Here is a 15,435-nt window from a genome sequence, read left to right on the forward strand (position 1 = left end):
TTCTTTTGTGTTAGCATATTTTTACTTTCCGGATGCCCTTCATCGTTGCGTCAGTATCTTTTTTATATATATAAAAAATAAAGATTAATTATATATTTAACTTGATATTTTAACTTTCTTTAATAAAATATAAATCTCAAGAGAATATACTTTTTAACGGTGTTATTAATCTTTCATTCACGCCTGATTCACACTAATACGATGTGATATAATTCCAGTTCACTCTAGAGGTTTAATTTATGATTCATGAGTAAAAAATATATTTGTTGAGAGATGCTAACAGCTTAATCTTAAATGTATCTTAATATCTTAATGAATTAATCATTAATTTTTAACAAAGAATACTTCGAGTTCATCCAAAAATTCATGTGTGGTTTATGGTTAATCCAATTCTTTTTATATAATTAACAAGACTATGTTGATCAAGATAATTTTAGTTAGTTGTTTTTATCTTTTTTTTTTAATTGGCCGTAAAGATTATTTGATGGTCAAGTAAATTATTTTTTTATACTAATTTTTAATGATTTTTAAAATTTTACAGTAATATTTTTTAAAATATTAACTTTTATCTTTTTATATTTTTTTATTTTTATCCTGAATATATTTATTTAATTTTTTTATTACTCCTTTTTAAATAAATAATAATTTTATTATTTTTCAACTATTTTACACTTTTCAATACTTTAGCCGTTAATTTAACCAAACATTTATTATTTGTTTAGCATGAGTTTAACAACTTTAATCGGTATCTTTATATTTGTTGAATACTTATATTGGGGTGTTGTTAAGACTAGACTCATTCTTCTATTTGACTTAATTTAATGTTGATTTTGATAAATTTGAGTTTTGAAATTAGACATAGATACTTGGTGTATTTTGAGGAAGAGTTCAAATTAATTAAGTATTAGGTTATCTTAACTTGATTTAATGCCATATTCTTTAAAATAAGTATAAATATTTTTGAATAATTAAGTATTAATAAAATTTTGTATAACACAAACCATTCTCAATTGAACATGCACACAGCAAAGTTTTTGCAGTTTACTTTAGAGTTCAATTTATCTTATTTTAAAAAAGGCATTAATTTTTTTTTTCTCAAAGACAGTTTTTTTGAATGATTATTTCCCCTAAAAATAATATTTCCTAAACATATAAAAGTCATTTATTTTGAATGATAATGGTAACAACCTGCTGGTAAATCCCATCTGCCATGGTAGTTCTCTTTGCAGAGGGAAATCCAAGAGCTTGGATACTCAGATTTGATAAGGAGTTGATAGCTGTGTTTTGTTCAGTAAGTATAAACTTTATTAGGACTTACGTGAACCATTAATTTGACATGTCCGATTATAAGTTGGTAGCTATGTTTCAGTTTTGTTGTGGTATATTTGTTGTATCAATGCGCAGTGTTGTAAATAATCGTATGGGCATGTCAGAAGAAGGGACCGGTTTAGGCAAATTATCCTAATGGGGTTTCTTTTAGAAAGTATTTCTCATAATGGGTCTGTTTTAAAATAATTTATAACATAAGTTTGTTGTTTTACATAAAATACATGTAAACCGCCAGTGTTACTTAGTGCATGTTGTTTTGATGTTGGTTGCTTAGCACGTGTTGTTCTAACATTGCTTGCTTAGTGTATGGTGTGCGTTAAGCACGGCATTGGGTTGAGCCTTTTTTATTTTTTTTTTTTGTTATTTTTCAACCTTTTTGCTTTTTGTTACTCCAATTTTTATATCTGTAGCCAATATTTAACAAAATATCAATTCTGAACACATTAATACAAATAACTGTTAAATAATTATTTTTTAAAAGAAATTTTACTTAATTTTTTATTATTAAAGTATAATTATTTAACAATTATCAAATATATATAATGGAAGGGTCTAATATTCCAAAACGTGGCAATTGAAGGTTTCAATCCCTGCAGAAAGAACTATTCACACTTAGTATATAATAGTCTCTCGAATAGGATTACTGTCAAAAAACAAAAAAACATGTTTCTCAAAATTAATTACCTTACTCTAGAATTTTTTTTTTTTTTTTATAAAATTTGGTTAAATTTTTTTTCTTTCTCTAATTTTTTTTTTACATTCAATTTGATTCTTTATTATTTTAGCTTCATTTAAGTCTTTAATTTTTAAAATTGATTCAATTTCATTCTTTATTTTTTAAAATAAGTTTAATTTGGTCTCGCCGTCGAAATTAATTTGAATAATTATATTATCTAAATTTGTCTTGTTTTTTAATTGTGTGTTTTATAGCGGTTTAAAACTATCACTAAGTAATTTTAAATAATCATATTCAATTTAGACAATATAATCAAATTGAATCGATTTAAAAATTTATATAATTAAATTGAACATAAGTAAATAAGAGGATCAATAAGTTAATTTAACCTAAAAACTTCAAAAGAAACATGCAACTAAACATTTTTTTTAAATACTAAAAAATGAAACTCCTAATCATAGTTTTAAAGTTTGACTTAAAAAATATAATTGAACACATTAAAATTATCTTTTGATAAAAGGGAACAATTTTATTTAAAATTTATCAAATGGTAGTGATTTTTGAATTAATTTTTAAATGTGAGTAAGTCCTAGAATTTTCATGACTTTGGTTTAAGAAGTTATAAAAAAATTTACAAATTTTTTTTAGTGAAGTCATAAAAATTTGATGATTTTTGTGGAGTTATTTTTTATTTTTTTAATTTAGTAATGTAAATTCATTAATTTCCAAGTACTCTAAAGTTGTACAATGTTATTTTTTTAACAACAACAACTCTAAAATTATTTTTACTTATACTACTTCTATATATTTGTTTTAATAAAAAAAGACTTTAAAGTAGTCGAATATATATACTAACTTCTTATATGAATAAAGTTGCTTATTATATAATACATAATATAATAAAAAAACGCATTACTTCTATTTAGAGTTCATCAATTTCGATAAAATAAAGACTATAATGCTACACTAGAATTAAAAAAAAACATTGGACGATTGTAAAGTAGTTGAAAATTTATGACTTTACACTATTTTCATTATTAAGTCAAAGATTTACTTTAAGAAAATAAATAGTCATTAAACTTTTTACAATCTCAGTAAAAATGAATAAATAAAAAAGAGGACTAAAAGCATATTTATGACAGTAAACCTATCCATCTACACAATTTTATTTTTTATTTGAAATTTATTAACTAGTGAGTATTCTTAAATAAGAATAAGTTAGAGGAATATTAAGACGTAGAAGTCATAAAAATTTAACCTTTTATTTTTTTATTTAGTTTTAATAAAATAAAAAAAAATTGATAACTTTTGTGTAAAATAACTTAATAATGTAAAGTCCTAAATTTTGAACGACTTTAAAGTCGTGCAATGTTGTCAGAGTTATGTCAATAATGTGTATTTTTTTTTTAGATTTTTCTATTTGTGGGTTGATTTTAAACTATTATAAGAAAAAAAGATAAGAGGTAACAGATATTACCATATTTGAGTTAGAAATCATTACATTATGACTTTTTTAATTGAAGTTGTAATTTTTTTTATTTGAGTTTAATTTTTTTTTTATTTACGACTTTGAAATCATATATTTTTTTATGTTTAAAGTTATTTGTTTTATGATTTTTTATTTATTTGTATTTTTTTTCTTTTGCTTTCAAATTTTGATAGGTCTCACCTAACCCACTTTTACATATTAAATTCTTTTCATTTTTTCCACACTCCTTTTTTTCTTCTTCTCACTTTCTCTCATTCTCTCTCCTCGTTTGAGTTCCTCTTCTTCCTTTTTTTTTTCTTCTAACTCCTTCAATCTTTTTCTTTCTTATTTCTTCTTCCTTATCCCCTTGTTGGTAAGTCTATTTTTTTTTTTGGATATGTTTGTTTTATTGTTAGGGAGAATGAGAGTAAAAAAATATTTTTTTGTTAATCAAATTTTGAGATCTACTGAAAATTAGATCTTAAATTCTAGATCATTAGTTAAGATATGATACTCTTAGTGATATAGTACAGCTTTATATAAAAGAAAAAGTAAATGGATATGTTTATTGCCATAAATGTATATTTTAATGCAAAATAAAGCATTTTTTGTGGTTAAGATTTCATATAGTTTGCTTTTTATTCACGCTATAGTCGAAGACCCGAGAGACGACTAAGAGGTGCAGAGACATTGAACGATTCTAAAGCAGTTGGAAATTTTAATAGGTCTTTTGACCAAATTAAAGGAGACAATTTTATTTGGAATTTATTAACAAGTGATTATTCTTAGATAAGAATAAGTTATGGGGATAATAAGACTAAGGCGTAAGAAGTCATAAAAAATTTCACCTTTTATTTATTTTTTATTTAGTTTTAATGAAATAATAAAAATAAAGCATATTTTGTGGTTAAGATTTCATGTAGTTTGCTTTTTATTCATGCTATAGTCGAAGACCTGAGAGACTCAGACTAAGAGTTGCAGAGGCAAGAAAGAAATTTGATTACAATGGCGGGGAGTTCTTCATCAGCTGCTGTGTCTCTTCTTCCTGTAATTAGGCATGATGTGTTCCTCAACTTCAGAGGGGAAGACACCCGTGACAACTTCATTAGTCACATTTATGCTGAACTACAGAGGAATAAGATTGAAACATATATAGATTACAGACTAGCCAGAGGCGAAGAGATTTCACCTGCACTCCACAAAGCAATAGAAGAATCTATGATTTATGTTGTCGTTTTCTCCCAGAACTATGCATCTTCCACATGGTGTTTGGATGAACTCACAAAGATACTCAATTGCAAGAAGAGATATGGAAGGGTTGTGATCCCAGTTTTCTATAAGGTGGATCCATCAATTGTTAGGCATCAGAGAGAGACATATGCAGAAGAATTCGTTAAGTATAAACATCGATTTGCAGACAACATCGACAAAGTGCATGCATGGAAGGCTGCTCTAACTGAAGCAGCTGAGATCGCGGGCTGGGATTCACAAAAAACCAGGTCTTTAATAATTACATGCTCTTTTGAGATGTTTTAGACTTCTTTTAATTTACTTAGATGCTAAAATTGTATTAATCAAGTAATTCTCTTGTGTATTTACAAATTCAAGACCAATATTATGTAGGACTCCAATATCTGTCTCTATCCAATATATGATATTTTCTTTTTTACCTAGAAGTGTTTAAGGAGAAGTTTATTAAAACAGGTTCTGATACTTTATTTTGTTTTATTATGAGCCAGTCCAGAAGCCACACTTGTTGCAGAAATTGTGAAAGATATTTTGACAAAATTGAATAGTTCTTCCAGTTGTGATCATCAAGAATTTGTTGGAATTGAAACCCATATTACACAAATCAAGCTCTTGATGAAGCTTGAGACACTGGATATTCGGATCATAGGAATTTGGGGCTTGGGGGGAATTGGAAAGACTACGATTGCAGGGCAAATATATCACCAATTGGCGTCACAGTTCTGTTCCAGCAGTCTTGTTTTAAATGTTCCGGAAGAAATAGAAAGACATGGAATACAACGTACAAGAAGCAACTATGAGAAAGAGCTTGTAGAGGGAGGCATAAGTATTTCAAGTGAAAGACTCAAACGGACAAAGGTTCTCCTCTTTCTTGATGATGTTAATGATTCAGGTCAACTAAGAGATTTAATTGGAGGGCGTGGTCGTTTTGGCCAGGGGAGTCGAATTATTTTGACCAGCAGAGACATGCAGGTGCTTAAGAATGCTGAAGCTGATGAAATCTATGAAGTTAAGGAGATGAATGATGAAGAATCTCTAAAACTTTTCAGTATACATGCTTTTCACCAAAACCAGCCAATAGAAACTTACAAGGAGTTATCAGAAAAGGTATTGCGTTATGCTAAAGGGATTCCACTTGCTCTCCAGATTTTGGGCTCGTTGCTTTATAGAAAAACAGAGGAAGTATGGAAAAACCAGTTGCAAAAGTTGGAAAAGTATCCCGATTCCAAAATTTTCAATGTATTAAAACTAAGTTATGATGGGCTTGATGAGGAGCAGAAGAATATATTTCTTGACATAGCTTGCTTTTATAGAGGTTATTGGGAGATTTTCGTGGCACAACAGCTAGAGAGCTGTGGTTTCTCTGCTACCATTGGAATGGATGTTCTCAAAGATAAGTGTCTAATATCTATTTTGAAAGGTAACGTTCAGATGCATGATCTGATACAAGAAATGGGACGAGAAATTGTTCGTCAAGAATGTTGCCTTAATCCAGGAAAACGCAGTCGATTGTGGAAGGTTGAGGAAATTCATCAAGTCTTAAAAAATAACGAGGTATAGTGATCTGTGACTCAAATCACTTTCACATAATCACGTGGATTTACTTTATGATAAATTGCAAAGCACTTAGCTATTAATACTATAAAACTTCTGTAGCAACTGTTTTTCAAAGTTTGTTTTTCTCTAATTGTTTTGATTTACTTTTAGGGGACGGATGCAGTACAGTGTATATTGCTAGACACATACAAAATCAATAAAGTTAAACTACATTCTAAAACTTTCGAAAAGATGGAAAATCTGAGGATGCTCCACTTCTTTAATTCTCATGTCCCCTGGAGTGAATCAAATGTATTTCTTGCATCATCTCTTAAAAGTCTTCCGGATGGTTTAAAAATTCTTTGTTGGGATGGCTTCCCTCAGAGATCTTTGCCGCAGAACTATTGGCCACAAAATCTAGTGAGACTGGAAATGATACGTTGCCATCTTGAACAACTTTGGGAACCAGATCAGGTTTTTTAAGCTTTCTATCTTTCTGTGTTTTACAATTTTAAAGATAAAAGTTCAACAAGATGGTTTTCTATATTGTACTGGTATATTTTAATTTTTCATAAAATTTATAAATATGCTTTGAAAATAAATTTTCCGTAAACAAATCGAAGTTAGTGATTAAATTACAAATTACGTGTTAAAATAAACTCTTTTTTTCTTCTAAAATTACAAATATAAGTTCATAATCAATAAAAGACATCCAAACATAAATCAAATTATTTTAAAATCAAATTTAATTAACATTAATTTAATTTAAAATTGGCTTGAAACGCACATATGGAGGTGTAATTAAACATTTTTTTTACATGCAAATTGACCTAATTTTCTTTTAGATATCTAATCATGTACTTATTATGGCAGAAATTACCGAATTTGAAATGGTTGGACCTGCGTTATTCTGGGAAACTAATTCGAATACCGGACCTTTATCTGTCACCAGATATTGAAGGAATATTACTGACTGGTTGCTCAAAGTTCGAAATATTCCCAGAAATTAAGGACACAATGGAAAATCTAGCTGTGCTCAAATTAGACGGAACAGCAATAAAGACCCTACCTTCATCCTTGTGCCGTTTGGTAGCGCTTGAAGTATTGAGCCTGGACAGTTGCGCAAGTCTTGAGACTATTCCATCTTCCATTGGAGATCTCAGCAAACTCTGCAAGTTAGGCCTTACCTACTGTGAATCACTTGAAACTTTTCCGAGCAGCATTTTCAAATTGAAGTTGACAAAACTTGATTTGAGTCGTTGCTCAAAGCTGAGGACCTTCCCTGAGATCTTGGAGCCTGCACAAACTTTTGCTCACGTTAACTTAACAGGAACGGCCATTAAAGAATTGCCTTTTTCATTTGGCAATTTGGTTCATCTTCAAACCTTGCGCCTGAACATGTGCACTAATCTCGAGTCACTTCCCAACAGCATTTTCAAATTGAAGTTGACAAAACTTGATTTGAGTCGTTGCTCAAAGCTGAGGACCTTCCCTGAGATCTTGGAGCCTGCACAAACTTTTGCTCACGTTAACTTAACAGGAACGGCCATTAAAGAATTGCCTTTTTCATTTGGCAATTTGGTTCATCTTCAAACCTTGCGCCTGAACATGTGCACTGATCTCGAGTCACTTCCAAACAGCATTGTCAAATTGAAGTTGACAGAACTTGATTTGAGTGGTTGCTCAAAGCTGAGGACCTTCCCCGAGATCTTGGAGCCTGCACAAACTTTTGCTCACGTTTACTTAACAGGAACGGCCATTAAAGAATTGCCTTTTTCATTTGGCAATTTGGTTCAGCTTCAAACCCTGCACCTGAACTTGTGCACTGATCTCGAGTCACTTCCAAACAGCATTGTCAATCTGAACCTTCTCTCTGTACTCGATTGCTCTGGGTGTGCCAAATTAACAGAAATCCCAAGCGACATTGGTTGCTTGTCATTATTAAGGGAACTGTCACTAGGTGAGAGCCGAATTGTGAACCTTCCTGAGAGCATTTGTAATCTTTCAAGCTTGGAATTACTTGATTTAAGTGAATGCAAAAAGCTTGAATGCATCCCTCGGCTTCCAGCATTTCTAAAACAACTATTGGCATTTGATTGCCAATCTATTACAACAGTGATGCCATTGTCAAATTCACTTATTCAAATCCCATCAAATTCCCAAGAGTGTAACATCTTCAGATTTTGTTTCACCAATGGTCAACAACTTGATCCAGGTGCTCGTGCTAATATTATGGATGAGTCAAGGCTTAGGATGACCGAGGATGCATATAGGTCTGTGTTCTTTTGTTTTCCAGGGAGTGAAGTTCCTCATTGGCTCCCTTTTCGTTGCGAGGGACATTCAATAACTATACATAGAGATTCTCTAGATTTTTGCAGAAATGACAGGCTCATTGGTTTCGCTCTGTGTGTCGTTTTCCAACTGCCAGATACCAATGATATTAAACGCAAATGCGGTTCTTTTAGTTACTGCCTAAACTATGTATCTGATCATGGCAAACACATTCTACCCAACAATGATAACTTAAAATCCTATTTCTACTGGAGGGATCAAGAGAGAAAACTTGATCAAGATCAAGATCACACATTCCTGTGGAAATATAACTTAGAATTCCCAGAGATGAGCTGCATGAGCCGTATGCTCCCTCGTGCTCGCAGCTTCACTTTTGAGATCAGTCCATATTATGATGATAACATTTTGCAGCCACCATCTTTCTTATCAATTGACAGATACTTCAAATCAACTGTCAAAGTAAAAAAATGCGGAATATGCCCTCTTTATACCAAAAAGAAAGATGATAATAATGCAGGTGCAGGCGACTATTCTGGATCTGTGAGATTTTCAAAAAATGGCATTGAAGAACCTAGTGGAAGCAATGCTGCATGAAAGGAGGAAGACCTTTAATAAGCTACCTAGGCAGCTAATATCTTGTTCTTCTGGCAAGTAATCTTTCCTTGGTGTCTAAATTGACTTGTTACCAATACTTTTTACAAGTTTTAATTGTCTAAATTTCATTTTATTTGAAGTAATCGGTTGACAATGGCATTCAACAGGTTCACTCAGGTGTTCCCAAAGAGATTTTGAAGTTGTGGTGAGATATAGTTTGTTGTTGCTATATCAGCATAAGTTGGCTTGCTCGGTTTTTCCACAGCTGCAATGTTTCATAGTCTTGTATGGAAATACAATAAGATAGTAAGCTAGTCTCTTGTTCTTCCGGTAACTAATCTTTCCTTGATGTCAAATTGGCTTACCACCGATACTTTCTAGTTTATTAAACTTTTGACATTTTATTATCAAATTCTATTTTTTTATTTTATTTTATTTTATTTACATTTTGGATATTTGAAGTAATTGGTTGACAATGGCATTCAGCAGGTTCATTCAAGTGTGGACAAAGAGATTTCTAAGTTGTAGCGAGATATAGTTTGATGTTTTCCCACAACGTAAGTTGGCTTGCTCGGTTTTCCCACAGCTGCATTTCTTGAAACTCTTTCCATTTTGGCTTCATTAACTTCTTTAGCATCTTCTGGCCAGGAAATGGCCAAATATTACTTCATGCTTGCATAGCAGCAAAGGCAATATGAATTTTAGAGGAGCTCCATTTATAAAGGTAATTGGTAAATCCTTTCGATAGTTTCTGTCCGAAAATGCCTTAGTTACTCGGCTATGGATGTTACTGAATAATTAATTGCCATGGACAGAGTCTTTAGGTGATATTTTTTTGTTATATATTATTTTTAAGAGCACTAATTCACTGTTATGGTGCTGAAAATTTTCAGTTATGCTTAAGCTCTCTCTATATAAAATGCAGTGTCATGCTTATAATGTGTGCTTGCATAAGAAAACCAGTCTTCTATTTTTCTGGCTGTTCATATTTTTTTCTCAGTTTGTTATTGCTTTGTCCTTCCATATAACAACAGTTTCCTCCTTCCTACCAAGCCTTATATTCCCAGTTTTATGACAATGTTTTGGGATCTCTAGTTGTTGTTGTAATTGAATATCATAACATTGAATTAACTTTGTGCATCGGGCGGTGAAACCAGAAAATTCTTTGCTTGGTTAACATGGAACAGTTGATGATATGAAGTTATTTCTTATTTTTCTTGGTTCACTCACTTTTTGTTTACCTTTCTACATTTCCGTTAATAAGTGATTCCTTTGGGCAGGTAACATAGGTAATCATTTTATTTCAGGAATTTAAAATTCAGCTGGATTTGGTGTATACAACTCTCATGGCATTTTCTACATTCTGGCCCTGATTGTTTTGCTTATCTGTGCTTCATGTTGAATACGAGTCCAAATTCAAATATGTTCTTTCTTCACATTGGGAAAGCTTGTTTCGGGTTGTGAGTTATAAGTGCTGTTAGCATGTGTTAATTGTAGTTTGATAATCAAGTTGAAGACCATTTTAATGTATAATCAAGTTGATTGAATCTCTTATTATCATTTTCTCTTTGTTTTACTCCTTTCGCGACTTTCTTTCAGCATGACAAACTACAAACTATCCTTATTGGAGGGTTTTTAATGATTTTTTGTAAGATTACAATTCTTCAATGGTTGGAATTCAAGAATGAGGTAAAGTCTCATATTGGATACTAATGAAAAAGTTGAACAACTTTAATATTAAGTTCACTTATGCTAGAATACCTACATTGAAGCGTGATTAAGACTAAGACTAGACTCATTGCACTCCCTAAACAACTTTAACCCCTTATCTTTGTTAGATATCTTTGTTGGATATCCACTACCTGGCCCAAATCAATGTGGATTTTGATAGACTTGAGTTTTGAAATTAGACTTAGTCACGGGTTAATGCCCTATTCTTTAAAAAAGTATAAATATTTTTGAATGATTGAAAATTAATAACAAAATTTTGTATAACATGATTTTATAATGATAATTTTATTTTAAAATATATAATTTAAAATATACATTAATTTAAATGTTACACTTCTTTTACTCTACAGTTAGTTGTACATAACATTACAAAGAGGGGGGCAAACACATGTTGGGTTTAAGTTGGATAAAAGTCTAAAATTTGTTTTAGATAAAGATAAATTTTCACATATGATTTTATGTCGAAGAAGAGTCTAGAAATGAATGTGTGCAAAATTGATTTTAAATTTAATGAACTTTAAGTAACTTTTAATTGGATCAATAATTTTACATTAAATTCTATCTCTAACTTGCTTTTATAATACAAACATAAATTGTATTACTTTAAAATCAATTTAAATTTAAATTAATTTGATTCAAAATTAATTTTTTCAAAGCTTATTCAAACATTCACAAATTTTATAAATATTTGTAATATTCATTGATATTTATCAAAATATAAATCTAAAAGAAGTTAAAAAATAAAATAAAACTTTTAAAACATATGATAAAAATAAATAATTTTGAAATATATATTTATATTTAAATTAAATTAGGATACTTTATTTTATTTTTAATTAAAAAAGTCTAAATAATTTATTTTAAATTACCAAGGGATCTAACTTAATTAACTAAATAAGATACAAAAATTATTATAAACCCTACTACTTGTCATCAATTCTGATAAATAAAAAAATTATAAATATTTGCAAGTACAAATACCTTAATTGCTACTTACTTGGTAAGAAGTCAATATATAAAAAGAAAATATATTTACTTTATAATACAATATTACCATCTAAAATATTCAAATCCAAATCAGAAGGGGTTTTACTTGCAATAATTCATACAATTTTTTAAATAACTTGTATTAGATGAACTTGGACTATTTTCGATTAGATTCAACAAATTTCTCAAAATATCAAAATTTATTTAAGTAAATAATATCTTTTAGGTGTAAATAATTATTTTTTTCATACAGACTTACCTTAAATCTACATACTTAATGATCAAAGTTATCTACAATCATGTCAAGCCATTTCAATTGTTTTATCATCTTTATCTCCGGCCCACGTTATGACTTCTCCAACCGCATACGCATTGCTGATATCCATGAATACACCATCACTCTTTCTTTCTCAGATAAATCTATTCATATTTTTTTTTTATTGTTTCTTTGGACTTTACAATTTCTTCAACTGAGAACATCCCATCACCTCTGCACATCTCCCCTCAACCTTCATCCAGCTGCAAATCATATTATAAGTCCAATTTCCAAGTTTATCCAAACTGATTTCTATAGCTATTTAGTTCTCTAAATCTGATTAAATCAAATAAAAGAGATTTTAGGGACATTTTTATATATTTTTATATATTTTAGGGACATTTTTATATACTTTTATATATTTTATTATTCTCTGTTCAAGAACATTAATTTTATGATTTTTGTTTATAATAATATATGTTTCCCTTTTTTGCCAAGGGATATTGTTGGAACAGGGGGCTCTTGGTCAGACTTTACTGATTATTTTGTAACATCCCTCAAGTCACAAGATCTTAAGCTAGCTCTAGAGCCAGATTCGAATTCTGATGGTACTTACTTCTATTCTTTCACTACTGCAAAAGTGAGATTAATATTTTAGATTCTTGTTAGATTCAAGCTGAATAAAGCTTAACTTGATTTTACCTAATTTTATTCTTGATAATTATACATATAATACTGCATGCCAACCAGGGATTCACTGTTTTTTAAATAGAGTACCGTGTGTGAAGCATTAATGGAGTAATGTGTTTATGTGCTTGTGACGATAAAGCTTGCATGTAGGGCAATGTTAATACCTTTAATGATAACTATGAAAAGAGTGGGTTATGGTATTCATTAGCTAGGATTTTCTCTGTTTCTCTTGTACAGTTGCGCTCTCTAATGTAATTAAAGATATGCTTTTGGATTAAGATTCTCTAACATTGATTCTATGCAAAGTGTGTTTGTATAAGATGATTGGTAACCTTCCAGCTAGTAATAATTTAAGAAAAAATAGTACTTGGACACTCATGTTATAGTAAGGCAAGGTTGAGGAAGACGGATCGCAATGCCAAGGTGCATCCCTAGTTACCAAACAGGTCATAGCCTTTCTAGTTAGGCTCTCAAATTGACACTCTAGAATTGTCTTCTTATTAGAGGTGTTCATGTTAAACATATTTACCTACAGTTGAAGATGATAAGTACATATTAAAAACTTTTACCTACAGTTAGGAGATGTAAGTAGAAGTTAATGACTTTTACCTACACACTATACATAGTAGGTAAAACCTATAGTGACAAACAATTAGTCGTCATTATACGCCCCTCAAAGTTGACGGAAGAAACGTCCGTAGGAGAAAGTCTATCATACATTTACCTACGGATTTTTTACTTATAGTGACAATTTTTGTCCGTAGGTATAGGTCATTTTTCTTGTAGTATTCCATGAATTTCATGCTTGCATTTTAAAGCATTTTGTTCTCTTTCTGTTGGGAAAATAATTTTTACGTATCTTTTTTATTATAAAAAAACTACATTTATATTTTTTGTAACTGCTTACTAGAGTATTTTATTTTCTTATTCTCAGCTATATATGGTGTTAGCATCAAACAAATATTGTATATAAAAAAAGCACCAAACAATTACACATTAGAAAAATCATTTGGAAAAGAGAAAGTATTGTAATGATTGATTGAAAACCTATATAAGTAGGGCAAAAATACTAAATGGGGTTCCTTTTACAAATTATTTATCTAAATGGGTTTATTTTGAAATTATTTACCTCGTGGGTCTATTTTTTTACTACAATGCGCCTCCTCGAGAGACGCGTTCCCTGTAAAGGTGACACGTGACATGACTTAGGACGCGCCCTGCGTACAGGCGCGTTGGGTTGCGCTGGGGATCCAAGCGCGTCCAACTGGTCCGTGTAATTTGCATATATAATACAATTTGCATATTAAACAAAATCAGATAAAGTTTAGTAGTGATCATCAACAAATTGTTACATATATAATACAATTTTCTTATTAATTTAAATTAAACATGTTAAATAACTTATAAGACAATTAAGAGACATTGACTTGATTCGGGAGACAATGACTTGATTTAGATTTTAATTTTTTTTTCTTCTAAATACAGATTGTTGAACTTATCCAGTCTACGAAAGCTAATAAACTTCAAACGAAACAAAAATCACTGGTTGTGGCTTGGGGGGAAGGAGTGGCTTGGAGGGAGGACCACGGGCCAGTAGGACGCGCCTGGGTCCCCAGCGCGACCCAACGCGCTTGTATGCAGGACGCGTCCTAAGTCATGTTACGTGTCACCTTTATGGGAAACGCGTCCCTCGAGGAAGAGCATTGTAGTAAAAAAATAGACCCATGGGGTAAATAATTTCAAAATAAACCCATTTAAATAAATAATTTGTAAAAGAAACTTCATTTAATATTTTTACCATATAAGTAGGACTATTTGAGAATAGTGGTTCCCTAAAAAGCCCCAAAAGTAGTAATGAAAGTAATTGAACCAGTTGGGTCCATGATAATTGGTATTCAAGATCGAAAAATATAAAATATAAAAGATAATTTTTCAAACATAAAACAAATAAAAAGTGAAAATTGGAACACAAGCAAGACAAAACTAACCGGCCTAAAATTTAAGAATATGTTAAAACATCAATCAACGTTATTAAACTTGAAACATATATTCAATTCTTATGAAAAAAAAATATTAAATTTGGAACTTTGATATATAACTTACTTTGAAATATCAGGTTAGGTCATTGATCACTATTCACTAATTCTATGAATGATTCATTCAATAAATTAGTTAGATCGGATATATATAAAATATTATTATAAGTTTAATTTTCTTGTTAATATAATTAAAGACTTTACTATTAATTATTCAGAAATAATTTAAAATATGATTTTATAAGAAATTATTACTTTTATGTATTCATTTTTAAATTAACTAATAAGGATTAAATTATAAAACCTTAAAAAATCAATGTTATTTTTATAATTTGTGTGTAGAGATCGTTGTATAATAATAAGCAGAGAAAATAGGAAAAGTAAAGATTTACTCTCTAAAGTCGTAGATATTTAAATAAAGGAGGTCTTAGTTAATATAAATAAATAGTATAATGTGAAATTCGTTTCTAAACTTATAATAATTATGCAAATCATAAAAGTCATAAACTAATTAGGTCATTAATCATCTAATTTACTTTTTGATAATACCCAAAAAATAAAAAATAAGTATTAAAAGATTTGTAGTATGCAT

The 15,435-nt window shown here is 30.0% G+C and overlaps 1 protein-coding gene across 1 annotated transcript in view; it reads left to right on the forward strand.

The window, feature by feature from the left end:
- Positions 1–10,703, forward strand: part of LOC100814075 (uncharacterized) — an 18,361-nt gene extending 7,658 nt beyond the window's left edge. Inside the window, exons 5-12 of the mRNA XM_041017859.1 lie at positions 4,449–4,972; positions 5,213–6,275; positions 6,429–6,731; positions 7,131–9,196; positions 9,311–9,473; positions 9,633–9,700; positions 9,792–9,867; positions 10,451–10,703. Of these exons, the coding sequence (XP_040873793.1) occupies positions 4,449–4,972; positions 5,213–6,275; positions 6,429–6,731; positions 7,131–9,143 (3,903 nt within the window). The 3' untranslated portion in view covers positions 9,144–9,196; positions 9,311–9,473; positions 9,633–9,700; positions 9,792–9,867; positions 10,451–10,703. The remainder of the gene's footprint in view (positions 1–4,448; positions 4,973–5,212; positions 6,276–6,428; positions 6,732–7,130; positions 9,197–9,310; positions 9,474–9,632; positions 9,701–9,791; positions 9,868–10,450) is intronic.
- The last annotated feature ends 4,732 nt before the right edge of the window (positions 10,704–15,435 follow it).

The sequence above is a fragment of the Glycine max genome, chromosome 1 (assembly GCF_000004515.6).
Source record: "Glycine max cultivar Williams 82 chromosome 1, Glycine_max_v4.0, whole genome shotgun sequence".
Lineage (NCBI taxonomy): Eukaryota > Viridiplantae > Streptophyta > Magnoliopsida > Fabales > Fabaceae > Glycine > Glycine max.